Source organism: Serinus canaria, chromosome 7 (genome assembly GCF_022539315.1).
Source record: "Serinus canaria isolate serCan28SL12 chromosome 7, serCan2020, whole genome shotgun sequence".
NCBI classification, from domain to species: Eukaryota; Metazoa; Chordata; class Aves; order Passeriformes; family Fringillidae; genus Serinus; species Serinus canaria.
In genome coordinates, this window is record NC_066321.1 from 8305427 (window position 1) to 8326438 (window position 21012).

Sequence of the window (21012 nt, forward strand, 5' to 3'; positions counted from 1 at the left end):
GTCAAGCCAACTGGCCTTGGCTCACTCAACCAGTGTCTGAGGCAGCTCTGAGGGCCTTTAAAAAGTACAGCTTTTAAAAAGCCACTGTTAGGGACAGGAGAGCAATTCCACTTTTTCTATAGGTATGTGTTGCAATTCCACTTTTTCTGTAGGTATGTGGCTGCATTAGGCTCCTCTGCTTTGTATGAGCTTCCCCGAGTTTTTCACTATCATATTTATTATATCCAGAGCAACACCAACGTCCCAAAACTAAACTCAGAACATTCTGTATTATCTTGTTCTGCAGCCAGTGCAATCAAACAACTCTGTGCCAACAGATGATTCTCCCACAATGTTTCATAGCAATTTCAGTCAATTCAGAGCAGATGCCACTTCTCTTCAGGTCATATCTCTACCTTCTTTCTCTGTAAAAATATTTAACAATGCATTTATTTTGGCAATTTCCAATTCAGATACATTTTTGTATGATTTTCCCTCATGCTTCTCCCATTTTCATGCAATAGGATAAGGTGCCCTCTGAGATAATCAGATGGATGTAGGGACAGAGACTTCAGTTCATTAATACGATAATATAAGAATATATATGATATACAAATGAATGCAACAGCATTATTCTCACATATATAAATGGTGGTTTTTACTGTTATGCCTTTACCATCCCTAAGACAGGCTAAAGCAAATTGTTTTCTGCTTCATGTTGTACGTTTTCCTCCAAAGGCCCAAACTGGAGTGGAAAATGTGGCTTCTGCAATATGGAGATGTGCAATTTTGTCCTCCATCAATAAAGTCAAGCATATGGGAAAGTCCTTGTGGGACCAGGCGTTCAGGAAGGCTGGAGCTGGGCTGGGAGCTTCAGCTGGGGACGAGGACTTCATTCCCACCATGTGTGTTCCTGAAGGTGGAACGGGCTGTGGTACTGCCCCCAGCCCAGCTGGGAGCGTGGCCATGAGGCAAACAGCCCAACACATCCAGCTTTTCTTCTAATTGTTGGATCACAGAATATTAAGGGTTGGAAGGAACCTTAAGGATCATCCAGTCCCAACACCCCCTGCCATTGCCAGGGACAACTCGCATAGACAGGGCTGACCAAGGCCTTATGGACCTGGCCTTGAACACTGCCAGGCTTGGGGCATCCACAGCCCTCCTGGGCAACTGTTCCAGGGTCTCATCACCCTCAGAGTGAAGAATTTCTTCCTAATGCCTGACCCAAATTTCCTGTCTTTCAATTTGTACCCATTACTCCTGCACACTGCACTCCAAGTGAAGGGCACCTCTAATAAAGTTCTTGACCCTGCTCCGGGCCCGCTCCGCAGCCGCGGCACCGAGCGCTCTCCGAGGCGGAGCGGGCGGCTCCCGGCCGAGCATCCCGCGCCCCCCCCGCGCTGCTCGTGCCCGGCGCGGCCGAGGCCCGGCGGGCGCTGCGGAGGCTGCGCGGGGCGGGGACTGCGGAACATGGCGGAGGCCGAGTGAGTCCCGGCGTTGCGGAGGGGCCGGGCCGGGCCGGGCCGGGGCTGTGGAGCCGCGGGCCGGGGGGACGGGCCGAGCCGGGCGGGCAGCAGCGCCCCTCGGCTCCTGCTGCTCGCGGGCCGGGGCGATGCTTCGGGTTAGGGCCGGGGGTGACGGAGGTAGAGGCCGGCGGGGCCGTTCCCCGGCAGCCGGGACAGCCCGTGCCCGGCGGGGCTCCCCGGGCCCGCGGCCCCTCCGCCGGCCGGGCCGGGCCGGGCCGGGCCGGGCTGGGCTGGGCCGGAGGTGGTGGCGCTGCCCAGGCGGGCTGGGTTCCCCTGGCCCGGGGTCCGGGGCAGAACCGCCGCCCGATGTCTGAGAGGCGATGGTTTTGTTTGCTTTTGGCGTTGCCTCGCTGCAGACGGATGGTTTCTTGCCATCTCCTGCGTGGTGTTGCCCAAATAAACCCTCTCGTTGTCGGCCTCGGCGCGCCGTGCCCGGTGTGTCTGTGCGGTGTCAGAAGTTGTGAATGGCTCTCGGTGCGCAGGGACAGCTCAGGGGAGCAGGAGGGATCTTCTCCTTAGGAGACAGTTAAGTGACTGAGTTTTTTAAAAAGGTTCAGGGTGATAATTTACTTGTTAACTTTTTGCGCAATGCCATACGCCGTGTGGCTGCCTTGCGAGTCGTGTCTGGTGCACGGTGTGTTGAAAAGCTTGGGCTGCAGTCCGCGTGTGCCAGCGAGCATGGAAGTGCAGCTGAGACTCCGGCAGTGCCCAGCCTGCAGCTTTCAGAGCCGTGTTACAGCTGGGAATGTGCATTCCCCAGGAAATGAAGGCTCAGAAGTCTTGTTGGTTCAATATGTTGTGATCTGTTCCTATCTGAGAGGAAACCTGCAGTAAAGCATAAGCCTTAAAAGGAGACAGAGTCTCCACTGTCTCCAGGAACAGTGGCCTTCTAGTCAGAAAGAATTGAAGTCTTTAGAGATAGTAATTTGATTTCCATGAGAGGTGATGGTAGTATATATCTGTGCTGTGCCAGGGCATTGAGAGCCTTGGCTGGCTGGGGCAATGTAGAATGTTTCCTGAGCGCTGATCGCTTTGCTCTGTTCCCCAGTTGCTCTGTGGCATGTCAGAAGGTCTCAGAGTCAGTGGAAAATCTGGAAACTGATAAAACAACTAGGAATTTTATGTGTAGGGTGAGAAACCACCAGGTGCAAACAACTACATCATGCTAGGTTCAGACTTTGAATTGCTTTCATGAATGTCTGTCAGTATGTACCTACCCAGGTGCCCTTGCTGTGGTCAGGCTGTTTACCTGCTAATAAAAATCTGTTCTGGTGTCTTGAATAACTTGCACCTGCAGTTGTTGTGAAGAAGCAGTAAGTTATTTCCTTCCTGTTGCCTTTAGATAAGCCTTCAGAATTAAATAAGTATTTGCTGCGTGGCATATGTGGAAATTATACAAGTGCAGGTTTTATGATTTGAAAGTGATTTATACTGGCAATAAAATTGGACTTTTACTTGATCATCAGCGCTTCTAGGAGAAAAACCAGTAAGAGCCGATTGGTGTTTACATTAGTGTTGCCATGTGGGATAGTTGGTGATTCTTAATTAGGCTGAAGATTCCTGTAGATGAAGAATTACGAGAAGCAGAGTCTTGTTAGAGGGAGACACCAAGAGAGAGTGTAAAATGGGGAAATAATCAATGCAGGGAAATTATTTCTCGATTTCATCAAAGACGGGGACTTGGGCTGATCTCTCTAAGTATTTGGGGAGTGGAACTAGATGATCTCTAGGGTCTCTTCCAATCCAAAACATCCTATGATTCTATTTTAGTTGATAAGCTTTGTGCACAAATTAGGGTGCAGTAAGATGCCTGCTGAGGACCCAAAGCTGGCAACATTTGCAGGGCCAAAGAGGACTGAAAGATCCTGCAGGAAAAGTGGGTTGAAGTTGGCTGTCAGAAATAAATGACACCTATGGGCTGAAATGCAGTGTGCAAGGTCTGGAGCTGGTGCCAGGGAACAAGGACTTCATGAACAGGAAAGAGGAGAGATTTGAATGTAGTAAAGGATCACAAGACATGAGCAAACTGCTTTATGACTGAAAAAAGAAACTCTTAACCTGTGTGCTGCTCATTAGAGGCAGAAATAAAAGTGTGAGCTTCCTTATATATCAGCTTGGGTCATGCATTTAAAAAAAGGAATTATGCCGACTTCAGGAAGTGCCAAAAGCTGTTGGTATGGTGAAGGAAGTGGAGAATTAAGAGTTTAGTTTATTTCCCTAGGTAAGCCAAAGCTGAGAAGGGACATAACAGTTTGAAAACCCATATTAGGCACAGTATTCCTGCAGAGTTTTTAATTGGGAACTATTGAGGCTATTTTAATAGCCTCCAATGCCCTGTGTTAGAAAGACTCCTGTAAATTCTGAGAATTCCAGTGATTACCTGGTGTAATCCCAGGTAATCCCAAAGCCCCAGGGGGCACGAGGGAGACTCTCAGTAGCAATAATGATGTTTTTGCGACTCCGTGGTTTCTTTGCTGGAGGCTAAAAGTATGATCCAAGTATGCTAAGCTCCAGTGCTGTGCCATCCAGAGCAGGAAAGAAAAATCTGGAGCACCTCCTTTTTGCTTGAAGGAAGTGTTGTAGTGCCAGTGATACAGACATCAAGGCTGGCAGTCTGACTCAGGAAGCAGATGAAGCAGCCTGACACCTTGGTGTTTCTCTTTCCCCCCCCAAGGTGTGTTCTTGTGAGGAATTGGCTGTGTGGAAGAGAGCCTGTGTTCTTAGGAAGACACTGTTGCCTCCCCAAACTGCCATGGGAAGTTTTGTATGAAGAGAACTTTTTTCTTTTTTGTCCTCTTTTTTTTTTCCTTTCTGTTGGAACTTTCTTCATGTGATGGAGTATGCCATGGTGTGGCACCACATCTGTGCAGTTGGCTGGAGTATCTTAACTAGCCTGGATGTATTTAACTTTCCTTTGGCTTTCAGTCAGCAGAAGTGAATGAATGCTGAGTCCTCTGCTCTGCTGCTGTGTCTGCAGAGAGCTTCCTCGGGCTTGGCTGGAGCTGAGAGGGAAGGGGATGGATGTTCTGGTTTGGCTCCCCATGTGCCATAAATAAGAGTTAACAGAAGCTGCTACCACCTGGCAGTTTCAGATTTAAAAACAATGTCAGGGCTTTTTTTCTGAAGTTCCAGGTGGCTAAGCTGTCGATCAGAATCGCTGTTGTACACGAATGTGGCACTGGATCCATGTATAACAAGACTCATGATGGACGGGTTTTGTTTTTTTTGAGGAAGGGGTTGGGGTGGGAACTCTGCCATTCTCATAGCGCCGGCAGTTACTCATGTCAGAGGCTTCCTAGTGGGAAGGCAGGCGGAGCTCCTTTTCCTTTGCCCTCAGGTGCTTCTGTGCCTGATTGCAGTTAGGATTTGTCATGATGTAGGGCAGTTTTCACCAGATGTGTGTGTTACTTCGGTAAATATTTCTCTCTGTTGAAGTTACTGCTCTGGTTTGCTGAGCTGTTTGCTCTTACTGGAGGTTACAAAACATGTATGCTGCAGGATTGCTGAAATTCTGACTCCAGCCTGAAAGTTACTTCAGAGATTTCACTTTCCAGTTGAGAAATTTTTTTTTAGTGTCTCTTCAAGAAAAGAGGTCTCTGAACCTCTGTGACTGACTCGGAATTGAGGGCTTTCTTTACTTGCTGCTGAATTATATAACCTCTCCAGTTGTTGCTTCAAGGAAGGGAGTAAACCAATTTATTCTTACTGCAAAGCAAGCCTTTCTTCCATCTGATACCTGTGTCATTTCTTCACCTCCTGGAATGTACTTTCACATTCCTGCTTGTCCCATCCCACATGTTTCCTCCTCTGTCTCCTAAAAGAAATAACTGGTTGTGAAACCTATTCCCTTTCTAAGGCATTTTTGTAGCTGTGGTTTGTTTATTCTGCTATCAAAGGATTAATTACCTCTTCAGAAAATTCAGAAAAAATATAATAAGCATTTTTTTTAACCCAATCTCCAAATAAGTTGAGGGAAATACATGTAGTGTTTCTTATATCTGAATTTTCATTCTTTTTTTTATTATTTTTCAGGGTTTGGGTGTCTCCTAATTGAAGAGAGTTGAAATATTGATTGCAAGTGAATCCTCAGTCAGCCTCTTGGATGCCTCTGATAACTTAAGAAGTCATGGCAGAAAATGATGCAATGCCAACCTTACCAAAAAAGTGTGGCCCATACATTTCATCTGTAACCAGTCGTGGCATGAATTTGGTAATTCGTGGTGTAGTGCTGTTTTTTATTGGTGTATTTCTTGCATTAGTATTAAACTTGCTTCAGATCCAGAGAAACGTTACTCTCTTCCCCCCTGATGTGATCACAAGCATCTTCTCCTCAGCTTGGTGGGTACCACCTTGCTGTGGCACAGCATCAGGTAAGTTCAGTCATGTGTCTATGCCTGGTGTGCTGAGAGAGGTAGTTGCAAAAAACTGTGTGAGAGGTGGGGAAGATAAAATATTACCTTAGAGCATCACTGTCCTCATTGAGCTGTTAGTATCCTTCCAATCTTTTTGTATACACAAATACACATGTCCAGGAATTAGTTTTTGTCCTTTCCTGGGTCGCGTAAGACCACTGCAGGGAACTTGGGAAGGCTACATCTTGCCATCATCTCACAAGAAACTTGTGGGTCTTTCTGGGCCTGATGGGTTGGTAGTTTTGATGGAAAAGCTGGATATGTCTTGCAAAGTGCACTGTTTGATTCTTGATTTTTAAGTCATCTGATTTAAAGATACTACAGCCTTAATTAGCTTTTCCCAGCAGGAGTCACTCTGTTGAGGTGTTCAGGGTTTGTTTTTTCATTATTAGTCTTCTCCATTTTTTTTCCTTATCTTCTCTGCTGGCATGCATACAGGGAACCTCTGTGGTAAATGCTGATAATTCACCCATTTTCTTGCCATTTGTACTTTCACAGCCTTCGTGGAATTGACGTAACATTTCTCTGCAGCATGGTTTATTATTATGAGCAGAATAAAGGTATTTTGCATATTTATAATCAGGGGTGATCGAGGCTGCATTCAGAAAAGTCCTTTCATCCATCACCATTATTAGTCATGAGTTTGGCCCAAGGCCTTTGGCAAGAAAATTGCTCAGGGAGGTTTTTTTCCACTCCAGTTTTACTGATGATTTATTTTCCTGAATCCTGGGGATCAGTTTCCTCTGTGGCAGAGGAAAGAGCATTTGCAGTGTTACCCCCAGCAGTGTGCTGGACTGAAGGCCCTGCAGTCTGTACCAAAGACTCAGGCTCTGCTGTGCTCACACCACTACAGTCTAATATTAAGGCACCATTATAGTTCCTTAGTGTGGTTGGTAAAAATCTTTTTAGCTGCTGTTGCAGTAGAGAACACATTTGTGCTCTTCCACATTTGTGGAAGAGCATCTCAATTCCCTGGGGCTGGAATTCCTGTTTGCTTTCTGTATTCAACAGCTACTGTAGGCTCTTGGCATTCTCTCTTCTGGGTGAGCTTGAGAGTAGCATTGAAGAAGAGAAAAATGTTATCCAAACAAAGCCTGCTTGTAACAAGAACAGAAGGAAACACAAAATATTGATGTTATAAACCACACGGTGCTGTGGTGTGTTGGTTTTGCAGTTATTTTAAACATGTTTCATGTGTGGGATTTTTGGAAGTGCCAACCTGTAAGCTATTAGTGCTCTTTCTGAACTACAGTGGAGACTTTGGTGTGGGGGAGAGCTCTGTCATCCTCTGCCCCTGGTTCAAATTGTCTCTGTATTGCTACTTCTGCTGCAGTGGCTGAAGGTGCTGATGAACTTCATGGAGTTTTTTAAATAATGAAACTCTTGGAAATTCCTCTTTTACAATGTATGTGCTGTTTATCCTTAAAATATGTGTTTTAGTAGTGACTCTAATTGTCAAAGATAGCCTTTATTCTAGGCTATTAAATGTTGCCTTTTTTTGTTGCCTATTAAATGTTCAGGGCCTTTTTTCTCTCCTGTCTCCACAGCTGTGATTGGGTTATTGTACCCCTGCATGGACAGACATCTGGGAGAGCCACATAAGTTCAAGAGAGAATGGTCCAGTGTCATGCGATGTGTAGCAGTCTTTGTGGGAATAAATCATGCCAGTGCTGTATCCTGTAACCAAATGACATTGGTGGTAACAAATGGGTTTCCTCTTAAAAAAAGCTCACACAGTCAGTTGTGGTGAATTTGAATTGGTGTTAAAGGTGTAGCATGCAGTATTTTTGCAAGGAGAAGGCAGATTATGTGTTAGTGTCAAACTTGTAGCAATATTGGAGGTGAAGAGTCTCACATCTTTTTGGTCTGAAAAATATTTTCATTAGGGCTGTCTTAATAGTGGGCTTTGTTTTACTTAGGGTCTTTATTTTCTTTGAATAATTAAAATTAGTGTGGGAAGATATTCATGCAGTAGGTATTACAGAAAAGTGCTTTAGGTTGTTGCAAGCTGATGTCCTCTTAATAGCATAGTAGGAGTTTGAGGCCCTGTCTAAGGTCATGAGTGAAGCACATGCACTTTGCAAAGAGTAGGGAAAGCTCATGACTATGCAATGCCAGGAAATGTTGCTACCCACTTCTGCAAAGGATGCCTTCCTTGATGCCAAGAGAGCACTCTGGGTGATCAGATGCATTTCTCATGGACTTGTGCACCTTACTGCAGTGCTGTGGATCTGAGAGACTTTCTGCAATTATGTCTAGTGCCTCCTCTGTCAGCTAAAACCAGGGTCTGGTGAAAATTGGGGTCTTGGAAAGAAAGTTGATCATCTGTGCAATGCTCATCTCCAACACAGTTCACAAAAATGGTGCTAAAAGTTCTGTTCATGTGCTGCTGGATCTCTTCATTCCCAGGAAGAGAGGGCACATTAAGTGAAAGGTGGGAGAGGTAGCTGAATTCTCACTAGGGTTGCTTGGCCACTGATGGGTTTTGTTGCTGTGTGGTTTTTCCCCACCCTCTGCTCTCCAGTGTGGATGGATGAGCTGGAGCTGCCGAGGTTCCTAGTCCCTCCCTCTGTCCCTCACAAACCTCACTTTCCCTCCAGAGATGCTCTGCTCTGGTGCTGTGGTTCTCACTGCCTGGCCTGTACCTGTTGGGTGAGCCCGGGGCAGCTTTGCTGCTTTTAAGAAATAAGAGTTGACAGCTCCTTTTTACATGGGTCTGATTATTTACAGCGAATTTTCTGCAGTTCTCTAGCAGCTGTTCCCCATATCCCAGGACATCAGTAATTTACTGTCTGTATTTCCTGCTTGACAGCTCTCCAGACTGCTTTCTCTTCAGCTGTTGCCAGTTTTGCATATTGCCAGATTTGGTGAGGGTTCTGTCTTCCTTGACACTTTTTCTGGAGCTATTGATTTTTATCCTGTAGTTATTTATTTCAGCTAGTCAAGCTTGTTTCTCATTTCCGGTAGGTCTCCCTCCAGATTTTTGTGAGGAAATAGGACAGTGGTTTTTATACTGTCATCCCATAAGTTTTCTTTCAGGCAAAAGCAACATGACAAGCCCCTTTTTAATTATCTGTTTTGCACAGGAGTAATGAGAATGAGTTAGTGTTTCCAAAACATTTTGAAGGATGTGGAACACACAAAAATATCTGAAGTGACTTCACAATTCTTGCACAAGCTGACAAAACTGACTTTCATTGTTGATTTACATGAACACTTTCCAGTAAGATTTTCATTTTGATTTATTGAACACATTAACATTTTAATGCTGAGCTGAATGTAAAGCATCATGTAATTAAAACAAAAGTGCAATTAATAGTGATAAATACCTTTCTTTGGTAAATCCCTATCAGTTTAAGAAATTCAATGCTAGATTTAAGATTTCATATTCAATGTAATAAAGAGCCAGGTGAGGGTGAGAATTAACATGTGCATCATGTGTCTGTATAAAATGCTTGATTGTTTGGTAGGGGAAGAGGCTCTTTAGTCTTGTTGAGTGCAGAGACCCTAAAATTTGAAGAAGTATCATAAGTTCTTAGTTTCCTGAAATATTGACAATTACAATCCTTAATTCCTCACATCTGATAGCTGTGTGAGAGGTGATACAGGTAACACTGTACTTGTCTTAATGATATTTTTTTTCTGTGATGCCAAAGTAGAAACAGAATGACAAAAATTGCTTTATCCTTGTACATGGTATTTCCAAGCTGATCCTTAACAGCCAGCACAGAAGGTGGATTTTGCCAACAATATCCAGCTGTCTCTCACGTTGGCAGCCCTCTCCATTGGGCTGTGGTGGACCTTTGACAGGTCACGAAGTGGCTTTGGTCTTGGAGTAGGAATTGCTTTCCTGGCCACGTTGGTGTCACAGCTTCTGGTGTACAATGGAGTTTATCAGTAAGTATTTGCTCCCCTGAGGTGAAATGATAATGTTCTGAAGCTGTAACATTGAATCAGAATAACTGAAGGGGTACAATTTGACATGATTTTCGGAGCTGTCAGCACTAGCTAATTTTGAGCACAGCACAAATTGGACTGTTTGTGAAAGCTCTTATCTGAGTGTAAGGGAGAAATCTAGTTGGAGATGCTAATTGAAATAAAATTGCTACCTTGCCAACGATGTAACACACTTTGTTTGGTTGAATAAATGCAGCTATAATCAATAAAACCTCCTTTTTTGTTTGCTGCAAGAAATTAAATTTCTATAATGTGGATCATTTTGAGTTAAAATATCCTCCTAATTGTGAGTTTGCCTTGTGTTTGGTAGACTCTGTATTGTACAACACTGAGCTCAAAAATGTGTCTTCTTTTCCAGATACACATCCCCAGACTTCCTCTATGTCCGCTCCTGGTTGCCATGTATATTTTTTGCTGGTGGAATAACAATGGGCAATATTGGCAGGCAGCTGGCAATGGTGAGTCTGGAGGAGGGGGTTGATTGCCTTCCAGTAGAAGTTTAAATGTATATATCATTTCTTCCTCCATGTATCCAGCCAACCATTTGGCTCAAGGGTGTGCAGTGAGGTAGAAACCAGCAATCACTTCTTGGTGATGTACGTAGTGAGCTGATCAGTCTGTAAATCAGAGTACACCCATGCTTTGCTCAGTACACTCGGTTACATACTTTGAGGACCATGAGCTAAGAGCTCTTGTGTTTGGGGAGAAATCAGGCCATCCCCAAAGTCTGATCTGCTCAGGGGACAGAAATGGCAGTCACCAGTATGTGCACAGAACTTAAAGAGATCAAACTTACCTGAGTGGAGTTTACCAAGAGCTATTTTAACACCCATTTTGTAGAAAAATCACTCAAGTCTTTTTCACTAGTTATGTAAATTAATATTATTTTGTCAATTTCTGTTTTTCAGTATGAATGCAAAGTCATTGCAGAGAAGTCTCACGAGGACTGAGAAGAAATAATATGCACCTTTTAAACAGGAAAATGTCTGACAAATGACTGTTGGAGGAGCATAAGGAACACTTGACTATGAAATTGCCAAAATGCAATTTTTTTCCCTTGAGTGGTATACTTTACTGCAATCTGTGATTGCTGCTTCTATAGAAACCTTGATGTCTGATTTTGATTACTGTGAAGTTACAATAGTATGCAATACATTTGACAATATTGGTTCAATTATAGGATTCTTTTTTTCCAAATCTAAACAGTTTACCATAAATTCCTGTCTGTCTGTAATGTTGCAGTGCCAAACTGAACCTTTGCACTATGTTTCTGTAGCTGAAACTTCTTGATTCACTTTATCTTGAAAGTTTTGAGGAATTTGTTCTTTACAGCTAGTAAAAGACAGAGAGGGTTCACGTTTAGCAATGAAGACCTCTTTCCATGATAGCCCATAATATCTCTATGAAGTTTATGGATTACCGGTGAACTTTGATGCAATAAGTAACTGATTTATGCCTATTAACACAGTATATAATTCTTCTGACCCACATTACTGGTGAGGAAACTCACTGCAAGTTTCATGGGTTATTGCCATAGCATTTCATTTGTCTGTGGTGTGTGCCCAGTATCACAGAAATGGAAACTGAGTCTGGAAACTATTCACTGTTTTTCCCCTGGTGCACCCAGCATCTATGCTTGTTTTTGATTTTATGTGAACCGTGGACAGATTCTGAAACTACGTGTGTGCAAAAGAGGATACAGCTCAGGTCATTCCTGTACAACCCTTTAAGCTGATTTGTGTTGATTGGAAAACAGCTTAAGGAGTTTTTATTTCAAAATTCAATTCTGAAGTAAATCAGCCACTACCATCAAGTGTCATAAACCCCTCCATTACCAATGTTACTTTTGGTGGTTCTTTTCCCTGCTCTGTTGGCAGGGATCAGCAGTGCTGTATTTTAGGTAGTGATGGAGCCCTCATTGCTGTTTCTGTGTCCAGGCAACCATAAATGCCTTTGTCCTTGGAGCAGTTTTCTGAGGCAGAGAAATGCTGTTAGCCCTGTTTGACAGGTGCCTGTGCACAGACAGCCTGGTAGGACAGCGAGCTGAAATAGGCTGTGTGCTGAGCACTTCCCTTCTTAAGAAGGATTTTGGTGTGTGACCCATAGCTGGGGGCATACATGGAATTTTCTCTTGGCTTTGCAGCTGGCTTTTAAGACCATGAGCTGGAAGAAGTGCAAGAAGGCAGAAAGCAGATTTCAAGAGGACACTACTAACCTGAGCCTGCAGTGAGTTTGGCTTGGGATGTCTCCGCTTTGTTTTCCCATTCTTTGTTGATGATGTTTAAATGTATTTGTTTTCCTTTTTTGTCTTTAAGCTCTATTTTTTAAGTCTTCCATGAAAGGTTTATAAGACATGTTACAGTTACCTGGGGAGGCTGGAGTTGGTCCAAAGAACAAATAGATGTTTAGACAAGTTTTTATTAATAAATGTGTGAATGCGTTGTACACAAAGCTGTAACTAGGCAACCTTTTCAGTCTTACCTGCTTACCTCCAAGTCTGAAAAGTGGAATGAGCACTTCCAAAAGCATTGTAACAAAAGAAAAATTTCTTGAAAGGGAAATTGTAAAAATAATAAATAGGCAAGTGGTGTATGAAAAGCTTGGTTCTGCAGCTCCAGAAAGTGTCATCACCTGCAGCTCACTGTTCTGGGACGATGTTTCGGGAAAGCACCTACAGAGGCACTTTGCTTTAAGCAGAGGCAGAACATGTCTGAGTAGATCCCTGACCAGAGGTTTTCTCTTAATCAAACCAAAAGGCAATAAGAAGCATTTTGTTGGTAAAACCAAGAAGCTGGGCAGGAAAGAAGGGTGAGTTTCTTTCGGCAGGCTCTGGCAATTTGCTGAAGAAGCTGTTGGGTCTCTCTCTTACAGTATTTCACCTCATCCACCTTTACTTCAAGAAATGGCTTCAGCTTGGTGGACAGTGTGAGAAGTCCCTATTGAGTTATCAGGGCATGAGTGGCATAAAAATTCAGATGTTTCTTATCCTAACTGTAGGGAATAGCATGGTACCTCAGTAGCCAGTGTGCTGACTTGGTAAACAATAGTTTCATCATGACCAACAAGTGTGTACAACTGAAGATGAGTTGGTTTTGTTATTTCCTTGGTGGTAGAATTGCTCTTACCTGCCAGCCTGATACTTACACAGAAGCAGCCTTGTGTGTGTTGAAATGTGCAGTATGTGAGAAGTGGTTGTTGTGCATCTGTGGCACCCACTTTGCACTCACATTCAGCTAAACCTGGTTAGACTGTGCTGTCTGCTGACTTTTAAATTTCATTTTGGAAATTTTGAGCATGTTGTGCAAAGGCAGCAATCATCCAAAATAAATTTGGGTGGAGTCCTTCATTATATGTGTCTGTACTGTTTTTATTCTTACTTGACTGACATCAATACAGGATGACATCATGGGTGTCCTGTTGTTTCAAACTGCTGTGATTTGATGGCTGGTGTATTCAAACCCTGAGAAAGGTTCATGATGAGAATGGTGACATGGCCTTAACTTTTGTGGTGTGGACATGCTGCTACTGTATAGCATGTACTTATAACATTAGATTGTCTGAAAAATGTTGTTTAATAAAGAATGAATAAGGTATAATTTAGATACAGCTTTAAAAGCACTCTAAACTCTTCACCAATTAACTCCTGTAAGGTCTATGCTGTTTAAACTGGCAAATTGCTGTTTAAAGGCAAAATGTGCATTAAACACAATTGCAACCTTGATTGATAGGTTTCCTCTTTCTTTAAGAAGTTATATTGATATTTAAAATACACTGAGTTGCCTTCTATCGTAATAATTCTGACCATTTAGCTGGCATATTGGTTGCACAAATGTATAAAAATGAAAAAGAAGCAGGGAAGATCAAATCAGCTGTGATTCTATCTTAATTACCATGCTGAGCAGCCTTGGAAAATATACTCTTTTGAATCTGCAGGGGGAATAAGATAATTTCACTCACAATACAGAAAATAGAGATTTAGATATAAATAGCTAATATGGATATGAAAAAACCCAAAACACAAATGGCAGGGAAATTCATAATGTATTTGTATTTATTAATGTTCTGGTCTGGATATGAACTGAATGTTACTGTGGTATTCACCGACTCCATTCGTCATGCCCATCACTGTCTCCAAAAAGGTGTAATGAAGAGAGGTTTGGAAATGTAATGGAAAAGCATGCAGGCAGAGGTGAGGAAAGGGTGAGCAGAGAGGTGCATGAGGGTTTGGGATGCAGTCCCACAGCAGGGCAGCACCCAATTGAAGGCTGGAAGGAGTGCAGGGGGTGAGTGGAAAAGTCCTCTGTTTTTGTTGGCAACCTGTGGCCCAAAATTCCTAACTCTGCTGTCAAAATGCAGCATCCTGGGCATGCCATGGGTCTGACCAGACAGACTACAGCCAGGGGTAGAAATAAACTTAATTTTGGATAGTAAGCACTAAGATTTGCCAAAAGCATATGAGCAAAGGTGTTTTGCTGGAAATTTTGCCTCTCCCTTCCATCAGTAGCCTCGAAGAGTGGAAATTCCAGGTTCTTATAGCCTGAGGGGGTTGGAAAGTTACTTGGGTTTTGAGGGAATATTCCAACTGCTGACCTGTCAGGCACTTGAAAAATGTATCCTGTGCCTCTCATTATAACAGGGCTGCTGTAAGCAGCTCGGAGGAGAGTGAACAAAGAAACTTTTCCTCCATAGCTTCTGTACTTCCCTGCTGCCATCTGGCTGGGAGCTGCCGTGGGGACCTGTGGGCATACACCAGTCCTCCCTTTTTTTCTTTCCTGGTACGTAAGGAAGGAACCTAATTGCACCAGCTGCATCACCCTGGACATTTTGCATATGCTTTTTACATTTTGGAGCAGTGTTACTGATAATTCCTGATGGCAGTGGGTGAACAGGACCTGTGGAAGTGCTGTTAGGTATCAGATCAGCGTTGCTGAAAGTAGGTGCACAGCTGGGCAGAGGAACACGTGCCTCACCGTGGGAATAGCTATCTAATGCTGTTAGCTCTGATGCCAATACTAAATGCAAAGCATGAGTAATTTTGCAGCTTAATGTTCAGCACTAAACAGTAAATGAAAGGTCAGTCCAACATGTTAACTGTCATGGAATAGTAAACACTCCTTTAATTGCTTCAGGCAGCCAGCTTGGATTTTTGGTGTGTCTATTGTCATGTTTTGAGCAGCATGGTCCAGAGCCTTGTCCTGATTACCTCCTCCCCAGTTAAATGACAAAGCCTCAAATTAAAGGATAAACTTTGTGCCTGGGCTTTTCAGGCAGCATACTGGAGTTTGTGCTTTGAATGTTTAAAAGCCATTCTGGTGAAGAAGTAGGGGTTATTTCTTGATCTGATGAGAGCTGAAGTCCAGGTTGAAATGTAGTTTGGCATTTTCTTGAGGTTTTTCTTTCTTGTTCTTTGGTTCTGAAGCACAGAAGTTCAGTAGCTCCTGTTGCACATCCACGCTATTTTAGCCTGCCCTGCACTGTAGAAGATAAGATGCAATATATAGGAACAAAAAGGAATGTAAAGCAAAACAGCAGCTACTACTTTTCTTCAGGCCAAGCTGGTTGAGAGGTCTGTGTCCAGTGTGCCCTGTACATCTGTGTCAGGTGTACACCTGCACATTTCCAGACTGAGGTTCATAGGATTCACTTTCTCCACAGGCAGCAGTTCTGCCTCGTTCTTGTCAAACATCGCTGCAGGAGGTGACCTGTTGTACTGTAATTTTGCAGGGATATGTGCACACATTGCAGAGCATTTGCAGTGGCAAGGTCCACAAATGTAGCCATAAGATCTGCTTTTTATGACTTTTTTGGTAGAAATCCTGAAATTGTGCCTTTGAAGCAAATATGGCAAAATATTTATTGAAGGAAAAATCTGTATTTATAAATATGTCTCTGTCTGAATTCACAGTGTAGTTTGGCTGTTTCTGTTCTCTGATTAGTTCAGTGTACATCTTGTAACCAACATTTAGATATTTAATGCCAAATTAAATTTAGGTAGTCAATGCCAATTTAGATATTTAATGCCAAAGTTTTTGGTAATCAAACCTCAAAGCAAGATTTGTTTCACACAATTATTGGGGAAAAATGTTTACACTAAAAGGAAAGCTGTGAGGAACAGGATTGCACCGTAATTTACCATACAGAAATTATGCAAGGAGAGCCTCCATCATTTTCCATAATGTTGCAAGAAGGAAAAGGACAGTAAGTGATCATTCTGATCACTGATTGTATCTGATTGTATCCTGGGTTTCAAAACAAGGATATGGGGAGTCTTACAGATGCATTTGTATTGACTTGTTCTGGTCTCAGCTGCTCTCCAAAGGCATCACCTCATTGGCAATGATCACTTCAACATGTTTTGGCTCATCTGTTTTTCTCTATCCCAGCTGTGCCAGTTGTTTCCTCAGTGATGGGATGCCTGGCTAAGCCTACCTGTGCCACCACATAATTTTCCTGGGGAAAAGGATTTAGCAACTTCCTGCTTAGATTGACACATTCCATCTGAACTCTTATGAGAAGCTGCTGGTCTGGCCAGGGCACTGGTTGGTAATGTTGAGGTCAAGTGAGGGATGTGACTCCACTGTGTTCAGGTGGGGTGAAAGGATGCCCAGTGCCTGTAAGGGCATCAAGTGCATGTGGTAATTACAGCTTCCAACAAAGAGCAAAGTTGCCCTGCCCTGCACAGCATCATTTCTTGTCTTGAGTGCTGAGACATGCCATCAGTGTGCCAAAGAGACAAAAAAAGTGCTTTCTTTCTCCTCCCTACTCTTCTTTGCACAAAGACATAGGAGCCTGAGCTAAGCACAGTTAATCCTGCACTTGGAGCCAGGACTATGTATAGGCTGGGATAGCAGTGAAAGACTCCACTGTTTCTGTTTAAAAACAAATGCTTGTTCTGAGCTGCACGTCAAGTGCAATCATAGCAGAATGAACTGACGTGCAAAGCCAAGTTCTCAGCCAGACTGGCAGGACTCCATCGAGTTCACTGGATATGCAGCATTTCATGCTGGTTGGGAATTTGGCCCACTCTGTTTGAAAGGGATGAAATTGTTTAGACCTTACTACTTTTCTCATCTGATACAGGTCAAAAAAATTCCTACATTGTGCAACACTGAAGAGCAGCACACCACAAATTCTGCCTTTCCCTCCTCTCTTTCAGCACTGATGAAAACTGTCATCATCCTCTGATTTGCAGTGTGTACTTTTTATATGGGATATCAGCTCCTGAGGAGAATCAGATCTGGCAGAGCAGATTAATAATGATGCAAATACAAAATGTTGGCCGCTGATGAGCTTGTTGTCATAGATGCTTGCCACAATCCTGCTTTATTTTTCTTTTTTTTTTTTTTTTTTTTTTTTTTTTTTTTTTTTTTTTTTTTTTGTCCAGTATTTTGCTTGTAGGAAATTCAGCTGAGGCTTTGTGTTGGACTTGTGCCTGCTCTGATTAAACTGGGGAGAGAGAAATAATACTGCTTTGTGTGGTTTCAGACTACTCTTACTAACCAGTTTCCTCAAATCAGTGTATCAAGCAAAGATGGTGCTGGAGTAGTGGCTTGAAGAAGATGAATTGGAAGATCCTGAAGACTGATGGTTTAAGGATGTGAATCAATGAGGTGATGTGTCCACTGTGGGGATGGGTGGTATAAAGAAGCATTAGACAGGTAGTATTATGTAGGTAATAACAGTAGAGGTGCAGTGTTAGGAAATAATGAAGCTGGTGGAAAGGAAGGTATGTACCTGTTCCTGGAAATGTGTTCCAGGTTAGTTGTGCAGACTTTGATCCTTGCACAGGTGCAGGGGATGAACTTTGGGACAGTAAAGGGCTGCAAGATGGGGGGGGGGTCACTGATAAAGCTGGTTGGATACAAAAGGGAATTCAGTTTCAATGTCAGGTCAGAATGCCCAGCTCAAAGACAAATACCAGTGGTATTTGTATAGTACACACATGGGCTTTTTGATTGTTTTTAAATGTAAGTTTACAAAGGAGAATCACCTTTAAGTACCAAAAGACAAAGAGAGGTATGACAGGTTGCTTCTGCATTCAGCTCTTAGTCTTGGTGGGAGTAAACTTGAAGGTGTGAGGTGTGAGGGTCTTTTCAAACTCACCCATTCAAGGTGCTTTTTTGCACCCCAAGTCCCTGAATTTGCAGTGAGTTTTGGGATGTGAAACCCACTAGGTTTCACCACTCTGGATCAGTTCACAGGTAAGTGAGGATGGCTGTGTGGCTCTCACAGCCTGTTGCTTGACAAATGTGGTCCCTGAATCTGTTCCCAGGCAATAAAATAAGATTCTTGAAGCTGGAGTTGTTCCCCCACCAATGCAAGGTCAGTGCAAAGGGTCAGCTTTGTGCTGTTGCCTTCTCCTGCCTACCACTAGTCTTAGAAGCAGGACACCAGAGGTGCTCTGCAAGGGGAAGGGACCCAGTTGCTACTAGAACACCCCAAACTTCTGGGAAGTTTTAAAGCCATGGGGACAGTATGTGCTTTCTGGCATCACCTGAATCAGCTTTTCATGGAATAGTTTTGCTTTGGTGAACTGTCAGACTCTGAAAGTTTGTGATTTCCAAGGTCACAGTAACTAGTGAAAACCAGAGGGATGTGGTAAGGTTGGTCATGGAGCTGGTACAGGGCAGATTAAGGGATGGGACCTAGGAAAGGGTCTGTGCAACAAACTCCTGATGTCTCTCCTGCACAGCTGCTCTCAGGTACATGATGAGATTTCACTGAGGAAGGACAGAAGCAGGCAACTGACACACTTGTAAAGACAAATCTTCATGGGATTTGATACCCTGCCTAATGCTGACTGATGTTAAAGGGACTTCATGGGTGGGAAACCTTGCTAGAAAAATCGTTCTTCTTGAGTCCAGATGAATGGAGGGCAGTATGTGCTGCATGCAATGAAGATTAACATATGTTCATCACTTTAGCATCCCTTAAATTATTAAGGCCTGTTCATTCTGGTATCTAAAGCTCTTGAAGGCAGTATCTTATCACCATGTCATTGTTTCCCTGAGATGGTTCACAATATTATTTACCATGAACACTGTCACATCTTGTAGTTGATTAAAACAGTAACTTCCAACTTAATCTCGCTGTGAGAACAAAGTGCTTTAGATATTAATTTTCCTGCACTTCCTCAGTATCAGGCTTCTCTTCAACACAGTACTATTTTTAATTAATTCAGCTGACCCTTTGTTATAATTTCTAATGTAAAAAAAGCTGATTAATCTCCAGGCACAACACCTACTTAAAAAAAAAAAAAAGTCTGAATTTATTCTGGCAGACAGTGAACACCTAAAACATATACCTTGGAGCATTAACTTAGCTTTTGGGATATCTTCATCATGCTGATGTGCCTGAGATCTGACGGGAATTGTTGGATGATGCCACACTCCTTCCTGGGAGCGGAAAGTGGGTTTTTTGAAATCCAGAGGGTCTGGGCTGTGATGGGACCTTGAAGGGGGCTGCAAGCAGAAGATGGAGACCTGTTCTCCTTCTCCCCACTGGTTCAGAGAAACCCACCAAAGCAGTACTCTGAGCCAAGTGGTAATTGTACACTTTTGATTTATGGTTATCTGAGTGTCGAGGAAAAAAAAATAGTTTCTTTTCAACGCCATCTTGTCAAAATGCCAAATGCCGCTTGTTTTTGACATTTTCAGCTACTGTTAAATAATAGTCTTGCTTCTGTCACAGCTAATGTTGACTTGAAGGCAGTTGTGCATTTCTCAACTCAAATGCTAAGCAGACAGGCTTGGGTCTTGACAAATATTTTTCTGGGCTTGCCCTAGGCAAGTAAAAATGAGCTTCTAGTTAATCGTTTGTTTTAAAATTCAAATCGGTGAAATAGGCAATTAAAAAAATGACAATTTTCATCAAAATTTGCAAATTAAATGTCTCTTTGCAGTCAGAGCGGGTTCAAGAAGCTGCAATAGATAATTGCTATTTGAAATCAGTGAAGTATCCAGCATTTTAGGGCCATGAGGATTGTGGCTGTTCTGCCTTACTAAATCTTGATTGATTTGGTAAATAAGCATTTCAACTTCTCTCTTTAAAATAAATAAGCAATTTTATTGCTTTATTGCTTACCCCTGTATGGGAGGTAAACAAGCTCTCGAGCAGCAGCCCTGTAATATCATGAGCCCAAGTGCCATCTGTCACCGAGAATTCTGTCCCTTTATGCACAATAGCTTCTTATGGCATTAGGTCCATTGTAGGTTAATTGATTAGCAGAGATCCTCCTTTCAGTTGTTCCTGCTTTTCTTCGCTAAAGGACCGTATCTCTCATCTCCATTTCCTTTTCTCTCTCCCGTATTAGCATACTAATCACACTGAACTCCCACTGCTAAAAAACTCTATCCGTTTCATACTGGGGGAGGGGAGGAGGAATAGGCTGGCTTTTCCTGGGAGATTTGTGGATGCTGCTTTTTTATGACTGTTGGAAGGGAGGAAAAGAAAAGAAGAGGTGGTGGCAGAGGCAAAATAATGCAGGCTCTCGTGTGCCACTGAAAGCTGAGCCTATGGCTGCATAAATATTGAACACGTTTGAGAAGCACTATTAAAATAAATATCAAAGGCAGCATTGCTCACACATCTGTTTCTCCTCAAATTTTGCCACAGCACTCTACATTTGTTTTCTCTCCAGCTGTTAACACCTGTCTTTCTGTCAGTGGTAATAATGCAGCTTTAGGTGGGCTACAGAGCTGACAGTGACATGAAAGAATCCTCTATTTTTGATGTAAGAAATTCCTTTTTCGAGATTAAAAAGGGCTCAGTGAACAAAGATATATCCTTGTGCTAATCCTTCGGAGCAGTGTGTAGGGGGTTTGTTGTTTTAGGGCGGCTTTTTGTCAAACTACACAGAGTTGGGCTTGTATTGCAGAGCTGAACTTGAACTAGATGAGACATCCTACAGTGGGCAGCTACTGCTTGCCTTTGTAGTTATCATTTTATTGCTGACATATATTCAGAAGGTTGTATGTGCATGGTGCTCCTCTCTCCATGTGATGCTTGTTATCTAACCTCATCAAAAGTGTATGCTGTGCATTGATTGCTAGCAGAGAACGCACATCCAGCCGTGATGTCTTCTTTATTTACCCCTCAAATGAGCACAGTATGCACAGGGCTGCCTGAGAAAGTGC

The 21012-nt window shown here is 43.0% G+C and overlaps 1 protein-coding gene across 1 annotated transcript; it reads left to right on the top strand.

Annotated features, from left to right (window-relative positions):
- The first annotated feature begins 1377 nt into the window (after positions 1 to 1377).
- On the top strand, positions 1378 to 13226 carry INSIG2 (insulin induced gene 2). Its single transcript, XM_030241788.2, has 6 exons — positions 1378 to 1466; positions 5541 to 5878; positions 7468 to 7592; positions 9651 to 9817; positions 10236 to 10335; positions 10786 to 13226. The coding sequence occupies exons 2-6, from the start codon at positions 5635 to 5637 to the stop codon at positions 10825 to 10827; spliced, it is 678 nt and encodes a 225-aa protein (XP_030097648.1). The 5' UTR covers positions 1378 to 1466; positions 5541 to 5634; the 3' UTR covers positions 10828 to 13226.
- Positions 13227 to 21012: the final 7786 nt, after the last annotated feature.